The sequence below is a fragment of the Danio aesculapii genome, chromosome 7, assembly GCF_903798145.1.
Source record: "Danio aesculapii chromosome 7, fDanAes4.1, whole genome shotgun sequence".
Lineage (NCBI taxonomy): Eukaryota > Metazoa > Chordata > Actinopteri > Cypriniformes > Danionidae > Danio > Danio aesculapii.
The window spans coordinates 24,767,023-24,787,843 of NC_079441.1; the positions used below are offsets into that span (position 1 = coordinate 24,767,023).

Consider the following 20,821-nt stretch of genomic DNA (forward strand, 5'->3'; position numbering starts at 1 on the left):
TGCTGTAAATGTAAATACAGTATCTTTGCTGTCATTAATTTGCAGTAAGTTGCTGGCAAACTGCAGCCAGTAAGTTACAGTAGATACTACAGGAAATTGTTAACAGTGTAGAAAATATGGTTGTGAATTATGAACATTTATGGATGTGTTTAGTTACAAATTGAACATGAATGTAATCACAATAATCACAAAATAAACTACTTATTCTGAAGAAATGAGATATGTAAATGAGAATAGTACATGAATATAAATGTGCCTTGAACTAATTCTCTAGTCATAAAAGTAACCTATAATGAATCATCAGAAATGGTCTGGTATAATCCTAAACTTGAAACTCTTGTCTTCTGTACCGTTAGGCGTGAAGTGGAGGAGGATCCAGACTCAGGGTTCGAGACGACAGGCTGTACAAACACTCAGCTGGAGGATCTGAACGGAAACAAACAATGTGGGGCTCTTAGTGACCCTGCGGGTCCTTTCTCTGCCTGTCATGCTGTGATCGATCCAGAAATCTACCAGGAGTAAGTAATGTGTGTGTGTGTCTGTGTGTGTTTGTGAGTTCAGTACTGGGTATCAGTGTGTATTTGCATTGTGTCAGATTTTGATAAACTCTGCTTATGGTACCAATACACAGTCGTTAATGATCGTGTGTGTGTGTTTGCAATGCAGGGATTGTGTGTTTGACCTGTGTGCTGAGCAGGGCAGTGAAGTGCTCCGCTGTGAAAACTATGCTGTCTATGCTCGGGCCTGTCAAGACCAAGGTGTTACACTGGGGAAGTGGAGACAAGATCTCAAGTGCGGTATGAGCAAAACATTATTCTTCCAGTCTAGAGTGATTTACACACGCATAATACTTTCTCTTCATCAAATAATCCTAAAAAACTCATTCATCCTTTTGAATACCAAATGAGTACTTAAGAATGATTTCTGAAAGATTATGCAAAATAAGAGTGAGGTAGTTCCAGTTAAAAATTTGCAATCATAAGATAAATTTAACAACACAGCTTTCAAAAAAATGTTTCAAAATTTCTCTCTCAATTTTTTCCTCAGAGCTTTATATAAACTTATGAAAGTAATATTTGGTAATATTACTGTATGGGCATTTTTTTGTAGAACTGGTGATCTTTAAAGAGTTTGTATGACTAAAATATATCTCAGGTTTTCTGCAGGTTTCACAAAGTCAGATTTAAGACCTTTTCAAGACTCTTATAAATAAAACTTCAGACATATACAGTGTTAAACATTAAGCATTTTTATATTGGCCAGTAGAAAAGATTTTCAATGGTCCTCTCCAAAAAATCTAATTTTGTTATCTCTTAGCCACATATTTAAATAATGTGTCGAAACAAGTAAACTCTGGTTGTATATATAGACTTAAAAAAAATGAAATTTGACTTTTGTTAAAGGTTTTATTGAGATGTATTGTTGCTGATTTTTGATTACTCAATTAGCTGGATATGGTTATTGTTGATTTTACATGATTCAGGATCACTTCGATTTTCAAAACTCATCTGAGAGTTGTTGATTTTTAGACAGAAACGCGTACAATTTGTGTATATTCAACTTTTTTTTAAAGGAATTAGGGATGCACAGATATCGATAACCGATAACTCTTAAGATTTGGAGGTTGATAGTCGATATACTATAGCTGATAATATCAATAGTTCAAAATGTTATATTTTTATACAGTAAACAACTGAAGTCATTAAGCTGTTATGTTGTCAGCTAGACGCTGCATTGCTGATTATGATTTTGTGGATTGATAGATCTGCATGCAGTGATCTCATTTTAATCTGATTCCTAAACTTGATCAGCCAAACAAAATCAGCCAGGGATCAGTTATCAATATCGAAAGATCCTGCAGGATCTGCCAAATCATCTTAGATCATTTAAGCGAGGTACAAAGAACGGAGCCCTGATTGGAAAAGTAATACCTGATTAAAATGATTTAAGACCTATTTCAGTGCATTTAAGTCTAAAATTTTGTTTTAAAAATTTAAGACATTTTAAGACTTTAATGCCTTGCTGATACCCTGTATCTATGTCAGGGTAACTAGATCTCTGTAACAAAACCATTCCAATGATCCTATCCACATACCAAAGCTCATTATATTCCACTCCCGCACAACCCATCATACATTTCTACAGCTGGTTATGCATTACACACAGTTTGGTATTAATACACTGTACGCCCACAGTATACTGTAATACTATTGAAAATCAAGATGATAATCCATGCTTAGTATTAAATGGTCAGACAGAGATTCATGTTTTATAAATAATTCAAATATTGGTACCTGGGATACAGCAAGTCTAGAAATGGTAGTGAACACCACTGAACACACTGTGGCCAAGAGAGCTCAAACCCACTGCACGTAACAAAAAATAAACACATGCAAAAGGGAAAACATAACTAACTGAGAAAATATCTTCATCACTTTGATGAAACACAGGCACACACAAATTCGTGCTGCAAATAGCGCCAAATAATGTATCTGGGACCACAAAAAGTGACTACTTCCTGTTTAGATCCAGTGAATAATTTCATGCGCGTTTCAGCATTTGAATGTGTTTTGAGAATTTATGTGTGTTTAAGCTCTCTCAGCCACTGCAGATTAAACAATGGATTGATTATTGAGAGAATTCAACAAGTAGAGGCTTGGACATTCTATACATAAGTGAATAATTTACATTTACATCATTTACAAGCACAACTAGTCAACTCAATCACCTGTACTGTCCTGATTGAATGTGTATTTTTGTGATCACCTGTAGGTCTGCAGTGTGGAGCCAACAGCACCTACTTCGCCAGTATGACTCCCTGCCCGGCGTCCTGCGGAGATCTGGCAGCTCCATCCGAATGCGAGCAAACGCAGTTGGTGGAGGGTTGTCAGTGTAACGCCGGCTTCGTCCTGAGCGACCAGGACTGTGTGCCTTACAGCCAGTGTGGATGCACTTATCTCAATCGCTACCACGTGGTGAGTCTATTGATGCATGTATAAGACTGCAGGCGGTGATGTAAAATGAATTGCACAGAAAGTTAAAACAAGACTTTGTTACTCTACACACAGCTCGGGGAGACGTTTGTGACTGAAGATTGCGCACAGAGTTGCGAATGTACAAAGACTGGCGCTGTGTGTCAAGCCAAGGGCTGCAAAGAGAACGAGATCTGCACTGTGTTCGAAACCAAACTGGACTGTTATAGAGGTGAGCTGACTGAGATTAACACACTTTAATTTAATTCATCTTTATTTCTATAGGACTTTTACAATGTAGATTGTGTCAAAGCAGATTAACATAGAAGCTCTAGTAAATTGAAACTGTGCCAGTCCAGTTTTCAGAGTTGAAGTTCAGTTTAGGTCAGTTCAATGTGGTTTAATTTTCACTGCTGAAAGTCCAAACACTGAAGAGCAAATCCATCAATGCACAGCTCCACAAGTCCAAAACCAAGCAAGCCAGTGCTGATAGTGGTGAGGAACAAACTTCACCAATTGACGAAAGTGAAAGGAAAAAACCTTGAGAGAAACCAGGCTCCGTTGAGCACCAGTGGCGATTCTAGACCAGAGTAACTGGGGGAGCCGGGCATGGGCCACTTGTACTTTTAGGGGGCACATTTCAAAGTCATTTCAGTCATTTTTTTATCATGCATCACTCTGCAGTCTTCATAAACAAGCTAATTAAATAACTTAAACTCAAAATAACCCTCCATGTTAATTTATTTGACAATTAACCACTGTATTGTAGTAGGATAACACATTTTAAGTACATCAAGGCACATTTTTACACCTGTAAACTTTAACAGATACAGTTGACGTCAATTTATTTTGCCTTCCTGTTAATTTAAAATAATGTTTCCCAAGTGATCTTTACCAAACCAAGGACATTTTCACAGTAGTTCCTATAAAACAAAAATAATTCTTCTGGAGTCATAAGAAGTCTTACTTCTTATAGTTTGTCTTGAATAAAAGCAGTTTTTCATTTTTTTTAACTATTTTAAGGTCAGTGTTATTATCCTCCTTAAGAAATATTTACTTTATATTTTGATTGTCTACACAACAAACCAGTTATACAATAACTTAACTAATCATTTTAACCTTCCTAGTTAGCATATCTAGTTAAGTCTTTAAATTACACTTTATTCTGAATACTACTATCTTGCAAAATAACTAGTAAAATGTTGTGCACCATTTCCCAGTGATGGGTTGCAGCTGGAAGGGCATCCGCTGCGTAAAACATGTGCTGGATAAGTTGTTGGTTCATTCCGCTGTGGCGACCCCAGATTAATAAAGGGACTAAGCCAAAAAGAAAACAAATGAATGAATGAATGAATGTTATGCACCAACTGTCACCATGGGAAAGACAAAAAAGTAGTTCTGATTAATTATAGCCTTTTCAAAGACGAGGACTTCCTATATTATAAGTTTCACAAAATTGCTATTGAACACAAAAGTCTTCACATGTTTTTCACAACATGAACATGACAGAACTTTTATTACCTGTGTCAATTTGGGGCTGAATTTCTGATGGATGTGGGGAAACTGATGCACGCAGCACAGTGACTGACAGAAGTCAAGGGAAAGCAGAGAGCGAGTGCGCGCGACACAGAGAGCGCATGAGAAAGGCCTCAGTTAGATCTCTACAGTCTGCTACCGATGGCTGATCTCGCTTTTTTCATGGTGTTTTAGTTGTGACACAAAAAAAAATACGCGTCCAAATTTCAGGGGGCCAGGGGGGGGCAAGCTTGTTGACACGGGGGCACCTCCCTAGAACCGCCACTGTTGGCCACAAAGTTTATTCTGCTCAAAATATGTATTTTGATATATATACACACACAAGGCTTAACCCTGGATTGCTTGTTGACTCCAGACAATACAAACTTTTATTTAAGAGATTTGTAGAATTATATACACACATATATAGCCATATATATTTATACTGTATGCATAAAATTTCTCAGTTTCTCTGAATATACTGGATTTACTAGATAATACTACATATTGCTTTCTTAACTCCTCTTGGTGTTGTGCTGTCTTAAAACTAATATCGAAGGGATAGTTCACCCAAAAATGAAAGTAGTCATAATTTACTCACCCTCCACTTGTTCCAAACCTGTTTGAGTTTCTTTCTTCTGCTGAACACCAAAGAAAATATATTGAAGAATGTCATAAAGCAGCAGGCATTGACTTCCATAATACACTTTTTGTGTCATACTATGGACGTCAATGGCTGCTTTTGTTTAACAATCTTCAGAATATCTTGTACAAAAAAAAAGAAATTCATAAAAGTTTAGAACCATTTGAGGATGAGTAAACGGAGGGAAAATTTCCATTTTTGGGGTGAACTAACCCTCTGAAATGTTAAGATTTGTATATTTTATTTGATTCATGGATAAGCGTGCCATGCTTAAGTAGCAGAATTTTGCAATTTACTGGGAAAATGCCTAAAATTCACAAAGAAATTGACATGATAAAAGACTAACAGATACCAGAATGGATCATTCATTTGCTAATTTGTCATTTCCGATTCGAAGCAGTTCTTTTCACATTTTGCGTTTGGAATTATAATTCGCCATTATGAATCCATTTAAGAAGCCCTTAAGTTTAGTTTGTACTGAACTATGAAGTAATAAAACTTTAAAAAACACATACAATCTGCATGAATAACAGAAAAAGTCAAAGATGACTAGTTTGCATCCCTGTTGACAGTGCTTCGCATACCCTGTTAAATCTGAACTCCACCTTCAATCTGAATGGCCATCTCAATCTGTCTAAAACTGACAAGCCATAACAGGCTGAATGTGTAAATGTAATTTATAGGATGGTTTTGTCACCACATAATCAGCAGAGTCCAGCAGAGCAGACCAAGAATTTCAAAAACATATCTGGGCTTTACTTTATGGAGGACCAGGAGTGCCGGTTAGAAATAAAATGAAGAATCAAATTATCTATTTAATAATTGAAGCATTAAAATGTGTATAAATATATCACAATTTAAATAGATGAACAAATAAATGTCCTTAGCCTACAAATGATACTGGATTGATATTATGTTGACCGATTATGATCTTCGAGATGCTTCAGAAAAGTAATGGGCTGATTTATTTTGTTTGTCTCAGTGAGTCCATGTTTGAGTTCGCCCTGTCAGAACGATGGCACCTGTAATGATAAAGAAGATGGTTCTGGCTACACCTGCATTTGTGCTGAAGGGTTTGAGGGCACAAACTGTGAGCTCTTTGAGATCCCTCCTAAGGAAGGCCTGGGTAAGTAGACATCTAACAGAGTAGCGTTTTCATGATTAAAATGTGACCATATTTTCAAGTGATGTCTAATATTTTATTTATTGCTTCCTCTTTTATAGATAAAACATCAATTATCTTGATTGGCGTCCTTGTGCCACTTGGCGTCATCCTCATACTTACAGCAACTGTGTGCATTTACAAAAAGTGCAGGTATTTTAAGAATAAATTGCCAAACACGCACTTGAAAAAGACTTCAAGTTCATTTTTTATTGGGTAAACTAATATTTGCATTCTTTTTTCTTTACACAGCCGCAAGAAAAAGACTTATGATTCCAGTAAATTTGAGCTGAGCAAAAAGACAGGTATTGCATCATGTTATCTTTTTCATTCTCAAACACGCACAGAAAAATGATGACTCGTGTAATCTGAGCATTTGTAAATGTGTCCACAGCGCATCCTTATGAAAGTATGGATAATGAGAAGAAGAAGCCACCAGCGGATAACAGTGCGCTGAAAGCTACTACGTTCTGAAGAGAAACTTCTGTGTTTTGACGTTGATATGCTAACATGCAAAGATTTCATTTATATTTATTCATTTTCAATGTGACGTAACTGACAAACCTTTGTTAACATATTGTTTTTTCAGCTTGTAACTTATTTGTAAACTTCATTGTGATTTTGTTTTGTGTGTGTTATGATTGGGGGATTGAGTGCAATGATCAAATGTCCGAGAGGATCTGACGTGAAGTGAAATAAAATATATTTTATTTTGGAAAATATCAACTGTATCGTTTTTTTAACCCCTAAAATCAAGTGATATTTTGGGGTTTCCCCCTGGATTTTGCCTAACCAAATTCAAAAGTTCCCAAATCCACATGCAGAGGTGTAAATGAAAAAGTGTGGTATCATTTTAAAGAAAACCCTTTGAATTTTCCCAAAACATTGTTGAAAGTGATTAGAATAATTGTATCATGTTGTATAAACCCCTCCAAAAAAAGCAGTGCTTTTTTTTTGTAAACTGAAATTTGAAAGTGTACCTTTTTAGGTTCAGTGTGGTCTAAGTTGCTGTAATTAAGGTTGTTGGTTCCTGCACATGTCAGTAATCATAGGAAAACAGAAAAATGTCTCTGTCATAATCTATGAAAAAGTTATTCTAATCCAACTGATGAGAGAACAAAAACACTTGGGGTATTGGGCCATGTCGGACCTTTAAAATTTAAAGAACGCAGAAGTAAACGACAGACCCGGTACCACGTAAGCAGAGTTTAAGAGGTTTTTAAAGAAGTCAACGAGACGATTTATGCCCTGACAGCTTTTATTCGTCTTGTTCAAGTGTAACAATCCAGTTTCCAACAACATACATTTCCAACACTTTTGTTAACACTTTAAACAGTAATGCAATTGAAGGTGTAAAAAAAACAAAAAAAAAAACAGGCGCAAAGCAGCAGTTCATAGAAGAGTAAAAATAGTTTGCTTCAACAGCCGTCTATATGATTGAGCGCCACAAGGACTTTCCTCCAGAAGGGCTTCTTGGCAGGTCTTGGCAATTCAACAAATGCAAAACACACAATACAAGCGCAATACTCAACTTCTAACCTCAAGACATTTATACAGAGCAAGAGTTCAGCAGTTAGAGTTGCACTTCTCATTCCTGTCAGTTAACAGCTGTTCTGTGATTTGCCTTGTCAAGAGGTAAAAGCCAAAGTTTTTTTAAAGTCCAAAGTTATCAAGTAGTCCCTTTCCCTCAAAAAAAAAATTAAAGTGCTTTAACAAAAATAAACATGATAGTCCTACTTTTGTTCCAGTGAAATGTACTCGTTTAACGCCTTGCCTTAGAAAGCTTAGCTAATGTAATAAACATTTTCAGAACATCTCCTCCTGCGGTAAATGGTCTAATTTTGCCAAGCCATCTTTCATCACAAGTATCACATATTAAATAAAAATTAAATAGGAAAGAACAGAAAGAAACTGGCCCAGACTGAAATTACAAGAGAAATATGGGTGGTGAATTTGGAAATGAAAACACATCACAGTGTTTATATTAAAACATCGACATCCAAAATATGGATTAGGATCTGGGGTTTATATTTCTACAGAATGATATTCTGTTCAAACATTTGTGTCTGAAAATTTCAAACATTTAAGATTCCACGGGTACGGGAAAAAATAAAGGACCACATGGGAATTTACAGTTGGTGGTTTTGTATAAAGAATAATGTGTGTTTTTTTTTTGTTTTGTTTTGTCTGCAAAGTACTGATGACATTTCCTTCATATTTAAAATGAAATAATTTATTTTATTTAGAGCAGTGTTTCCCAACCCTGTTCCTGGAGACACAAAACAGTACATATTTTGGATGTCTCACTTTTCTGACCCATTAACTTCAGGTTTTGGTGTCGCTTCTTGGGTTCTGATGAGTTAATTTAGGCGTGTTTGATTAGGGAGAGGTTGAAAATGTGTACTGTTGTTGTGCCTTCAGGAACAGGGTTGGGAAACACTGACTTAGAGCATTAAATAATAATTAGTCAAAATAACAAAAAAGTGCCAGACATGTTTAGAAATCAATATTTGTTGGAATAACCCTGATTTTGATCAATTAACTGTAATAGTTTAATGTGAAACACTTAACTAAAGTGTTATCAGACCATAATAGAATAAAACAAATATTAACATTTTACCCATACACCTTATAAATTCAAAGTAAAACATTTTCAGGTGGTCTCTTCATTTTTTTGTATTAATGTATATAGGTTCACAACATAAAACTATGTGCAATATTGCACAACATAGGAAAATATAGTTTTTCAGTCCTCAGGATTAGTCAGTAGTCATCACATGTAAACATTGGGAAAAAGAAATCCATCATTAAATGGCACACAATGGAGTGACGCTTCACGATTATCATAAATATGACTGTACAGCCTAACAGACGCCAACCATACATTTGTTCTAGCAGGAAAAAGAGAGGCAAACAAAAAGAGCAGATCTCAGAGAGCGCACGCTTCAGCAGGAATGTGTCAGAAAGAATAGTTCAAATGGAGGAGCGGAAATAAAATGGCTTCTGCCAATAATACGAGCTCCATCTTCATGTTGATTTGCCTGCATCTCAGGCATTAGACGTTGTGGTTGTGTGTGATTAAACCCGTACAAGCTTGATGAACTGGAGTGTCGACATGAAATAAATATCATTTTAACAACATATACACATTACTAATGAGTAAGGAATATTGGTGACTTTCTGCACTCGCGACATTGTAAAAAAGGCCAGGCCAAAAACATTCCAGTGTACAGGACTGAAAAATAAAGGTACAGTTCAGCCCAAACAAAAAAGTACTCACCATGTACTCAAATTGTACCTTTTCGCTTTGTATTACTGTTTATTTGTCAGCAAGTAATCTACTAAATACCTTATTTTGTGTTCAACAGATGAAAGAAACTCATATAGGTATGGACAAATTTTGAGTGGGTACATTTTCATCTTTGGGTGAACCGTCTCTTTAAATGAGCCTCCTGGTTGTTCACAGGCACAACATTGCAAACCATCTTTCAAGTAATAAAAAAAACAACAACAATAAAAGCACTTTAACGAAGTGGAATGCAAAGAGGAATTAAATATGGGCAGAGAGTGTTGGCAGGTTTGAGAAAAGAAATGTAAAGACATATGGTCTGGAAAAGTGCATTTGCATGGATATGACAAGGCTCAGGTGGAACCTACTTACTATTCAGTTTTTAAACTAGATTAGGGAGAATCTAATCTATAAAATGGATTCAAATATGGTGAAATGTGCTAAATGGAGTTCTTTACTTCAACTAGTGCATCAAACCATTACCAAATTAGTCAAAATATTGATCAGACATTCCTGTGGGTGCTGCACAACAACCTAGAAATAATGACAGAAATCTTCAAATCAGAGATTTCTAAAACAAAAACAATTGAGATTTGTGCACAGATTCCATGTGGACAAACCATAACATCCATTCTCTCCTTAAACAGCAATCAGTAGACTCTTTAACGTGTATAACACAAGTTTCAAAACTTCATGACTCCAGTGAAATGTCCTATGAATAAATTAGAAAAACCTAAGTGTGTGTGTGTGTGTGTGTGTGTGTGAGTGAGTGTGTGTGTGTGCGTGTGCGTGTGTGTGTGTGTGTGTGTGCGTGTGTGTGTGTGTGCTTGCTTCTTTTATCATTCTTTCAGTCAGAATTGTCAAAAACAGTAGCTGCATCCAAATTGTTTAAAATAATCAGCATGTAAACAATAAATGATGGTAAAAAGAGCTAAATAAATAAATCATAAATTTAAACTGAAAGACAACGGACGTTGAACCACTTTTCGTTTTACATTAATCCATAACATGGTTTTACCATGTGTGTGTGTTTGTGTGTGCATTTAGTTGTGTGAATCGAGTACCAGCACCTTGCATTCACGCTTGGCAATCTTGTCGAGTGATAAGATGTTTCTGTCTGGAGGAAGATACAGCGGTCGACCAACAGGAGAGCCCACTGGAGGAGTGATGGCCCTGCGCTCCATAACACTGCCTGTCCTGAGATAGACACACACACACACTCATCAGTGCTGCATACATGACATTAGCATGACCTAACAAACTACACTGAGAAACTCTAAAAGTTCTAAAAGGACTAAATATTCTGTCTGGCATGGAAAAGCTGTATTTTAACATTAACAGTTTAACAGCATTTTGTCATGGATTGGTCAGGCTCTCACGACCCCCACTCACGAAGATCACCATCACCTGACTTCTAATGAGCACACAGCTGCATCACATTCACGAGCACCAGATAAAAGCACAGCACTCCAGTCGCTCATTGTCCGGGCTCGTCTCGACGAAAGCGGACAACTGAGCGACCACTCAGCGTAGTCATCCTCAGCTAAAACAAACGATTTACTTACCTGTTCTCTTTGTATTCCTCCTAGTCTTCCTGGTCCTCCCGAATCGTCCTGTCTTCCAGTCCTTCCAAGTCTGTGTCATCCTCTGTCAGCTGTATCTGGTGTGTGCTGTCCATCCTCGTGTATTCCTGTTACCCAGCCACGGAGGAAAAGACCCCAACATCATTCCTGATCCTCCTGGCTATCCTTCATGTGCTCCTTGTTGTCATTTAATAAACACCCTAACGTTTCCTTACCTCTGTCTCCTGTCCGCTTCATAACAGAAGCCCGGACCATTAACGACGACAACATGAGCACCCCCGATCACCTTCAAGAGCTGGTGGACCAGTTGAAGCGGATTCTACAGCCACCAGCTCCACTTTCCAACGCACCACCAGCACCGAGCACTTCCGCCTCCACAGTTTCTTCTTCGGCCCTTCCTTCCAGTCCCATGGCCCGACCAGCGCCCTACTCAGGCGGAGCGGGGGAGTGCAATGGTTTTCTGTTACAATGTTCCCTCATATTCGAAATGCAACCTTCTCTATATCCCACAGATAAGTCGAAGATCGCCTACATCGTATCTCTACTCTCTGGACCTGCACTTAAATGGGCTGAGACGATCTGGAACCAAGCCGGGCCGGTCATGAATTCCATCACTACCTTCACGGAGTATTTCAAAGAGGTGTTTGGACGTTCTGATGGGGAAGTAGCCGCTGGAGAGCAGCTGTATCATCTAAAGCAAGGTACTCTATCTACACAGGAATATGCTCTCCGGTTTCGCACTCTAGCAGCTGCAAGTGGATGGAATGAGAGATCGTTGTTGACCACGTACCGGCTCGGCTTGGAACCCACGCTCCGAATCCAACTGGCCACATTAGATGATACAATGGGTCTGGAGAGATTCATCCAACATTCTCTCCGATGTTCCGATCGTCTCCGTTCCTATCAACAGGACACCATCACCCCCTCGTCTGCACTCCTCCAATCGCCTGAGTCAACAGCCTCTCCAGAACCAGAACCCATGATAATAGAGTCTGGAAGACTGACATCAGCGGAACGACAGAGGAGGCTGACCCGGGGTCTGTGTCTATACTGCGGTGTCAGTGGACACACCCGTATGGAGTGTCCCCTTCGTCCCATTCGGACTTCAGTGAGTGTATTCAGTACGAATATTGAACAATGTAAACCACTTACTACCACCGTACAAATAACTACTGCCTCTATTTCTCTCCTTGTCACAGCCCTCATCGACTCCGGGTCAGCAGGGAACTTCATCTCCCAATCCCTCTGTCGTCAACTCCACCTCCGTACTGAGGCGTCCTCGCATATATACCAGATACAACCGATAACCCAGTGCACTCGATCTTCGACCCGTATCCATCGACAATGCGAAGACATCCTTCTTCAAGTGGGGTTGTTACATCAAGAGAGGATTCAATTTCTGGTTCTGGAGGGTGCAAATATGGACATCATTCTAGGGCGCCCGTGGCTGGTGAAGCACGATCCCATCATCTCTTGGGGCACAGGAGAGATAAAGAAATGGGGATCTGGATGTACACCTGCCTGTTTTCCAAATCTCCCTCTTCAAGGTCGGAACCCCATTTCTTTGTTTGCAACATCGGTCGAGAGCCCTCCTGAGAAGCAGTCTATCCACATTCCTAAGGAGTACAGCTCCTTTCATGATGTCTTCTGCCCCAAGAGAGCTTCCCAGCTACCGCCGCATCGGCCATGGGACTGCGCGATCGACCTAGTTCCAGATGCCCAGTTGCCAAGAGGTAGGATCTACCCGCTCTCGCTTCCAGAGAATCAGGCAATGGAAGATTACATAAGGGAGGCTCTGAGTCAGGGGTACATACGTCACTCAAAATCACCAGCCGCCTCAAGCTTCTTCTTTGTGGCCAAGAAGGACGGAGGGCTGCGTCCATGCATCGACTACAGGGTCCTAAATAACGGTACAGTAAAATACCGATATCCCCTTCCTCTGGTACCAGCCGCTTTGGAACAGCTCCGAGAAGCTAAAGTCTTCACTAAATTGGACCTCCGCAGCGCGTATAATCTGATAAGAATACGTGAGGGGGACCAATGGAAGACAGCATTCGTGACCCCTACTGGCCACTATGAATATGAGGTCATGCCTTACGGTCTGGTCAACGCCCCCTCCGTATTCCAAAACTTCATTCATGAAGTCCTCCGGGAGTTTCTTCACCACTGTGTAATAGTGTACATAGATGACATCCTCATTTACTCCCGGAGTGAGGCCGAACATCGCCAACACGTTGCGGAGGTCCTACACACATTGAGAGAACATCACCTCTACCTCAAAGCGGAGAAATGCTCATTCCACCAGAAGTCGATTCATTTCTTGGGATACATCATTGACCAAACCGGTATACGTATGGATGGGAAGAAAATTGAGGCTGTTCTATCCTGGTCAGAACCCACTTCCATTAAGGAGCTCCAGAGGTTTCTTGGGTTTGCTAACTTTTATAGACGGTTTATCAAGGACTACAGCAGGATTACATCACCTCTCACTAATCTCCTCAAGGGTAAACCCAAAGGACTGGAGTGGACCAAAGAAGCAGCCGCAGCCTTCCGCCTTCTTAAGAAGGAGTTCACAAGGGCCCCACTCCTGACTCATCCTGACCCAAATCTTCCTTTCGTGGTGGAAGTGGACGCATCCACCACCGGCGTCGGGGCAGTATTATCTCAACATCATGATACACCGCCCCGACTGCATCCCTGTGCCTATTTCTCTCGGAAGTTGAGCCCGGCGGAGCAGAATTACAGCATAGGAGACAGGGAGCTTCTAGCAATCAAGCTAGCCTTGGAGGAGTGGCGTCACTGGTTGGAGGGAGCCAAACATCCGTTCCAGGTGATCACAGATCACAAAAACCTCCAATACATCAAAGAGGCCAAGAGACTATGTCCACGTCAAGCCAGATGGTCACTTTTCTTCTCACGTTTTGATTTCTCCATTTCCTATCGTCCAGGACCCAAGAATCTAAGAGCAGACGCTCTCTCTCGTTTACACGAGCATCACGATCATGAAGAACTCCCAACGAAGATTCTTCCCGAACACATCTCCATTTGTCCGATCACCTGGAACGCTCCTCCAGTCGTTGCCACTCCGGAAGCCCCTGCTCCGCCGGGATGCCCTCCTCATCGGCAGTTCATACCACCTGAACACCGGGTAGATCTGATCCACTCCTTACATACCTCGCTAGGCACTGGACATCCAGGGATCAACAATACTCTCTCGCTAGTATCCCAACGCTTCTGGTGGCCAAACATGGCAAGGGATGTGAGGCAATATGTTCAGGGCTGTAAGGACTGTGCCCAATCCAAGAGCCCACGTCATCTACCCGCTGGAAAGCTCCATCCCTTGCCGATTCCGAACCGTCCCTGGTCACACCTAGGAGTGGACTTTATCACTGACCTCCCTTCGTCAGAAGGTAATACCTGTATTCTAGTCATAGTAGATAGATTCTCAAAGTTTGTCAAACTAATCCCTCTGAAAGGTCTTCCCACAGCCTTTGAAACTGCCGACAATATCTTTAATCAAGTCTTCAGGTCATTTGGTATTCCAGAAGATATTGTGTCGGACAGAGGTCCACAGTTCATCTCACGTCTATGGAAAGCCTTCTTCAAGCTCCTAGGTGTGGCCGTCAGCCTCTCTTCTGGATATCATCCCCAAACCAACGGGCAGACAGAGAGGAAGATTCAGGAGGTGGGACGGTTCCTGAGGACCTTCTGCAGTGGTCACCAGAACTCCTGGAGCCAGTATTTGGGCTGGGCAGAATATGCCCAAAATTCACTGCGGCAACCCTCCACCGGACTCACGCCATTCCAGTGCGTCCTGGGCTTCCAACCACCGCTCTTTCCCTGGGATGGCGAACCATCTGATGTCCCCGCAGTGGATCACTGGTTCCGGGAGAGCGAGAGAGTCTGGGACGAGGCTCATCAACATCTGCAGAGGGCAGTCCGTCGAAGCAAGGTAACCGCCGATAGGAGAAGGTCTGAAGAACCCAGATACACACCCGGACAAAAGGTGTGGCTATCCACCCGGGACATACGCATGCGACTGCCCTCTCGCAAGTTAAGTCCCCGATTTGTTGGTCCCTTCACCATCGTGGAACAGGTTAACCCCGTCACCTACAAACTACAATTACCCTCTCACTACCGTATTCACCCTACATTCCACGTATCACTCCTGAAACCCTATCACGATCCTGTTCTTCCCTCCACAGAGCCTGACCACGAAGAGGAACCCCCTCCTCCACTGCTCCTAGAAGAAGGAGCCGTCTACGCAGTGAAGGAGATCTTGCGTTCCCGACGTCGTGGTGGCCAGTTGGAGTACCTGGTGGACTGGGAAGGGTACGGCCCCGAAGAAAGGACATGGGTTCCCAGAGCTGATATTCTCGATCCTAGTCTCATGGTGGAGTTTCATGAGAGCCACCCTGAGTTCCCAGCGCCTAGAGGCAGAGGGAGACCACCACGGCGTCGGAGGTGTCGGCCCTCAGGAGCGGGCCCTGGGGAGGGGGGTACTGTCATGGATTGGTCAGGCTCTCACGACCCCCACTCACGAAGATCACCATCACCTGACTTCTAATGAGCACACAGCTGCATCACATTCACGAGCACCAGATAAAAGCACAGCACTCCAGTCGCTCATTGTCCGGGCTCGTCTCGACGAAAGCGGACAACTGAGCGACCACTCAGCGTAGTCATCCTCAGCTAAAACAAACGATTTACTTACCTGTTCTCTTTGTATTCCTCCTAGTCTTCCTGGTCCTCCCGAATCGTCCTGTCTTCCAGTCCTTCCAAGTCTGTGTCATCCTCTGTCAGCTGTATCTGGTGTGTGCTGTCCATCCTCGTGTATTCCTGTTACCCAGCCACGGAGGAAAAGACCCCAACATCATTCCTGATCCTCCTGGCTATCCTTCATGTGCTCCTTGTTGTCATTTAATAAACACCCTAACGTTTCCTTACCTCTGTCTCCTGTCCGCTTCATAACACATTTATTATTGTTTGTTAAAAAAACCTGTCATCATTTTATTTCTTCTATGAATAAATAGAAAAAGAAAATGCAACGGCTTGTTTATTTATTTTTGTAATAATGGTAGAGTATTTACTTTTACTTGAGAACAATTTTAAAAATTATTCCTTAAATAAATAAAATCTCACTGATCCCACATGATAGTTATACTGTCAGATAACAAAAATATCAGTGCTTCCCACACACAGACTTTACTTGGGCGGGCCGCCCAGGTATATTAACAGCCACCCAAGTATATTTAGTGACACTTTTTTTATATTATTAACATCTTTTTACACTTTATTCAAGAGTTCACACTTAGCTGATGATTGATTATAAAGCTTGTTTGGCATGCTGTCCCGGGAGAGAGCCCTGAGCCCAAAAGATCCTTGAGCCAGGGGCTCCCTCCCGTTGCAAGGCGAGAGGGCAGTTTAAGCTCAGGTAGGTCTTGAGAACTCCCCTGCTTTAGCAGCTAATGAACAGATAGTGATTGCTCTTAAGAGGTAGCTACTTGCTAAATGCATGTCTATGGTGGTGATTTGGATCAGTCAATTAACTTAAGTTGCATGTTTTTGGACAGTGGGAAGAAACCGGGGGACCCGGGGAAACCCAGGCGAGCACGGGGAGAACGTGTATACTCCGCACAGAAATGTCTGCTGGTTTTGTTAATGACCAGAACCAAAGACATTCTTGCTGTAAGGCAACAGTGCTAACCACTGGGCCACTGTGCCACCCCTCTAGGAAAGGAGGAGGAGTAGGGGTGGAAGGGGGGATTCTTCAAAACAAGATGACTGTGATATGAAACCTATGGCATTTATAGTGGCTTAGGTGTCATCTGATTGGTGAATGATGAATTGGATAATGCGGGGCCAGCTGCAAGCAATCAGAAGCACGTGATCGTCTCGAAATTAGTTTATTAATAAACTTGACTTTGTATCTGCCCAATATAACCAAACATCTGCGATCGATTAAGTAGTGGAAGATCCTCTCTCATTTAGCCGTTTTGTGCGCGTGAGACCTGTCAGCACTACCATAGACAGTCTGACGTGCTTTGCAGACCCACAGAGATGCGCATTTTTGGGACTTAAAAACCCGGCCCGTGTTTCTAAATCTCCTAAAATGTCAGAGATTTAACTTTTACTTTTGCTTTCTAAAGCTCGTATGCGTTTTTGCATTACTCTTTTTTTAAAGACTACTTTACGCTTGGCTTCGTGCAAAGCCGTGAGACCGTGAGAAAACATAAATAGTATGTATATAGATTAAAATATATAAAAAAGTATATAGATAAAAAATTTTTGATCTAAACAAAAAACTTTACAATATACTCAGAGGACGAAATGACTAAACTGGCTGTAAGACATATGTACACCTTAGTAATGGTAAATCAATGCATTTGCCTTATTTGAATAATCTACAAGTTTTAATCTTGTAATTATGATAATTTTTAAAGATATTGTCTGTTTTTATTCCCTTTTCTGTCATTTAGTTCTGTTTTGCTGATTTTTTTATTAATTTGATGATGTTAATAAATTGCATAGGCTACTTTATATACAAATCCATTAAGCTTTGACATTCAAGTTTGCTTTGAAAATAAACGTAAGAGAAATAGTGGATTTCTTTTATTTCAACAGTCTTTTTTACTTTAACCCACTGAAAAGAAACAGTATATTACAGTGTCATAATAAATAAAATTATTGTTAAAAATTAAATGATGTTTTGTTTGTCGCATACAGTTAACTTTTTCAAAAATATGATTATTATTATATTATTAACTGAAATGTATTAAAAATCTTTAGTTTGACAGTTTTTTTCTTTAAACACACTCTCTGTCTGTACTCTGTAGCATTTTAAAATACTGCATTTAAGAAAAACGTTGTTAATTATATTTTTTTGCAATTTTTTTTTTTATGATTTGGCTCAAATAGTCAAGTGAAGTCCTACTGTCAAATCATAAATATATTAATGTAATCTCCCTTAATAAATTCCCACTCACCCCCTAACACAAAGGCAAGCAGAAGAAGTTTACTTTAGTGGTCAGCGTGTGTGAGAGAGAAACTTGGAGATTGCACCATATTTATAAATACACCTGTTATTTATACGCACGTGCGTGCGCGCGTGCGTGCGTGCATGCGTGTATATGTTTTTTATTGTACCTTGTGAGGTGAAACTTGGATGGTTGTTGGTGTGAAAAGGACTGAGAGCGGCCCAGACTGAGGCTGGCCTGATGTCGGTCCAAGATGTCTCTGACCGCTGGACTTGACGGGCTGTTTTTGCGGGACAGAGGACGAGCATCAGGAGGAGGATTGGACACAGACGCGGTAAACTGGAGCTTCAGCTTCATGTGCTGACTCAACTAAACACAGAGAAGGTAGAATAGCCGATATGGGGGAAAATTCATTAGTCTAGTTGAAAAATAAGAGGAAAAAAGCATGTGAGCAACTGCTCACATGAGACTTAACTGAACCCTAATTGTTAAGTACACATTTATGCTTCTCCCTGTTATTCTAAACACCACTTCCCAGCAAGCACTGGACGTCACACAGAAGTAAAACTGATGTTAGACTCCAACATCAGACTAACTTTGAATTTTGATTGTATATAAAAATTGTGCTGACGTCACTAAAACACCAAGATGAATTTAAGTTAGTTTATAACACCACATAAAATCAACTTGTCACAATCAACAGAGATCTAGTCCATACAGGTCGCTTGAGAGCTACAAATCCGCCACCAAAAGAACTACAAATTCTGTCCTGCACCACATACTCACACACTGTTCCTGTTTCACCTTGATTACACACACACAACCGAAGGATCGTTATGAACTGATTACTTGTTCTTTAAAAGCAGCACAGACACACACACCAGTGGCTGAGTCTTGTTAAACTGTACGGTGAACATAACGACGCGTTTCCATTGTCTTGTCGTGTTTGATCCTCCTTTTGTTTTATTGTGACCATATTAGACCATTCTCCTAATAAACCCTGCATTTGGAGCAGCACTCCGTTGTCAGCGTCCCATCACATTACACAACTAAAGAACTTCAGCTAATGATGTTAGCTCTTGACTTTGTATGGTTGTCAAATTATGACATGAAAGTGACGTGGAATTTAAGTTACATAATCACAACATAAAATCAACCAAAGATAAACGTCTACTGATGTTAGACTTTAACGTAGCATGGATGTCATATGACATTAAAAATATGTTGGAATTTAGTTAGTTAACACCACAGCCTAAAACCAACCAAATATCAATGCCAGATGACGTTGGTAATAGATGTCAGCTGACGTTGGTATTAGACAGCAAATTGACATAAATTTTGGTCACCTGACATCACAACCAAAAAAGAACTATAGATCAACGTCATATGATATTGTGTGCCTGCTGGGTTTTAACCCAGAGTAAACACCTGCTATTTAAAGAAGTGTTAGAACTGCCTTTTACCCAGGGTTATGAACCCCCGCTTCGGAGAAGGGTTAGCACCACATTTGTGCTAAGTTATAATAAGTTACATAGCACCTTGTTTGTTTGATGTAAAATGGAACAGTGTTAACTTGTTGCTGTTGGACACTTGACAAAAGAGACAGCCAATCAGAAATTGAGCAGCGAGAATTACATCACAATTACATCACATCACAAAATGCCTGAGATGTAAACAGGAGCCGGTTGTAGGTAAATGTTAAATTCTTCAAAAGTAAGAATTGTCAAAAGACGTTTACCTGCTGTTCATCTAAGTCCAAACCACTTAAATTTAAAAAGGTCACAAAGTCCTCTAGATATTTATTTTTAAACATTCATAATTAACTTTTGATGGTGTGGTGCAGTTTGTTTTATATGTCCGCATTTATGCAAAACATGTATTTTAAACATTTATTAATAGATTTTAATATTTCTCTGCAATGTGTTACAATGTAATAAATAATATCATTTCTCAGCGCTCAATCCCTTTTCTCCATGTATTTAATAAAAGCCTTTGAGTAGTCAATTACAAGGCTTCCATTAGTCAACACACTGTTTATTTGGGAGCAGCCCTACAAGTAATCTTTACCTCAAAAAGTCCTGCTCGGAGAATCTGGAAGGCCACACTGACGGAGAGAGTGCTGCCTTTTCGACAGTATCCCAGATTACTGAGAGGCGAATGACACACCACTGCATTCACCGCAGGATCTTCTTTCTGGCCACGACCTGAGAGGAAATTCATGATCAAAAAATGAAGGAAATACCATTGAAAGCAAAGAAAATAGTTTGAGGCTCTGATCTAAGCACATACTGTACACATGCACCAGATGAAACGGTTTGTAATCAGGCCCTGGTTTTACACTAGTCTTGTCCTTACATCTCTTTAATTTCTTTAAAGAAGAATCATTATTATTATCAATCATTATCATTACTCATCATCAATAAAATGGCAAAAATGTCCTAAAATTACAATAGACAAGATGACAAAAACTTCCAATATCCTTAAACCTTCTTATCAAAAAGATAGAAGAAAAGCTAAATATCCTCATGTTATTTATTCCAAGTTACTGCTGATCTGTAATGCAGTCAATATGATGTTTGGATTAATGTAGTCTTATGTCTTTAATGTGCTAAGCCTGACAAAAGCCCATTACATCATAAATACTTGAATACTTGCAGCCGGAGCCTTAAACTCAAGATTA

General features: G+C 40.1%; 2 protein-coding genes across 4 annotated transcripts in view; one reads left to right on the forward strand and one right to left on the reverse strand.

The window, feature by feature from the left end:
- The window catches only part of zanl (zonadhesin, like), a 41,233-nt gene extending 34,219 nt beyond the window's left edge, over nt 1-7,014 (forward strand). For all 3 annotated transcript variants that reach the window (XM_056461392.1, XM_056461394.1, XM_056461393.1), the window contains 8 exons: nt 357-518; nt 667-797; nt 2,773-2,975; nt 3,069-3,204; nt 6,113-6,256; nt 6,355-6,445; nt 6,545-6,597; nt 6,687-7,014. In XM_056461392.1, the coding sequence (XP_056317367.1) occupies nt 357-518; nt 667-797; nt 2,773-2,975; nt 3,069-3,204; nt 6,113-6,256; nt 6,355-6,445; nt 6,545-6,597; nt 6,687-6,766 (1,000 nt within the window). In that variant the 3' untranslated portion in view covers nt 6,767-7,014. The remainder of the gene's footprint in view (nt 1-356; nt 519-666; nt 798-2,772; nt 2,976-3,068; nt 3,205-6,112; nt 6,257-6,354; nt 6,446-6,544; nt 6,598-6,686) is intronic.
- A 529-nt stretch (nt 7,015-7,543) lies between these two features.
- trappc14 (trafficking protein particle complex subunit 14) overlaps nt 7,544-20,821 on the reverse strand; it is a 29,819-nt gene continuing 16,541 nt past the window's right edge. The window contains exons 8-10 of the mRNA XM_056461395.1: nt 20,209-20,345; nt 18,311-18,510; nt 7,544-10,778 (exon numbers count right to left, since the gene is read on the reverse strand). Of these exons, the coding sequence (XP_056317370.1) occupies nt 10,625-10,778; nt 18,311-18,510; nt 20,209-20,345 (491 nt within the window). The 3' untranslated portion in view covers nt 7,544-10,624. The remainder of the gene's footprint in view (nt 10,779-18,310; nt 18,511-20,208; nt 20,346-20,821) is intronic.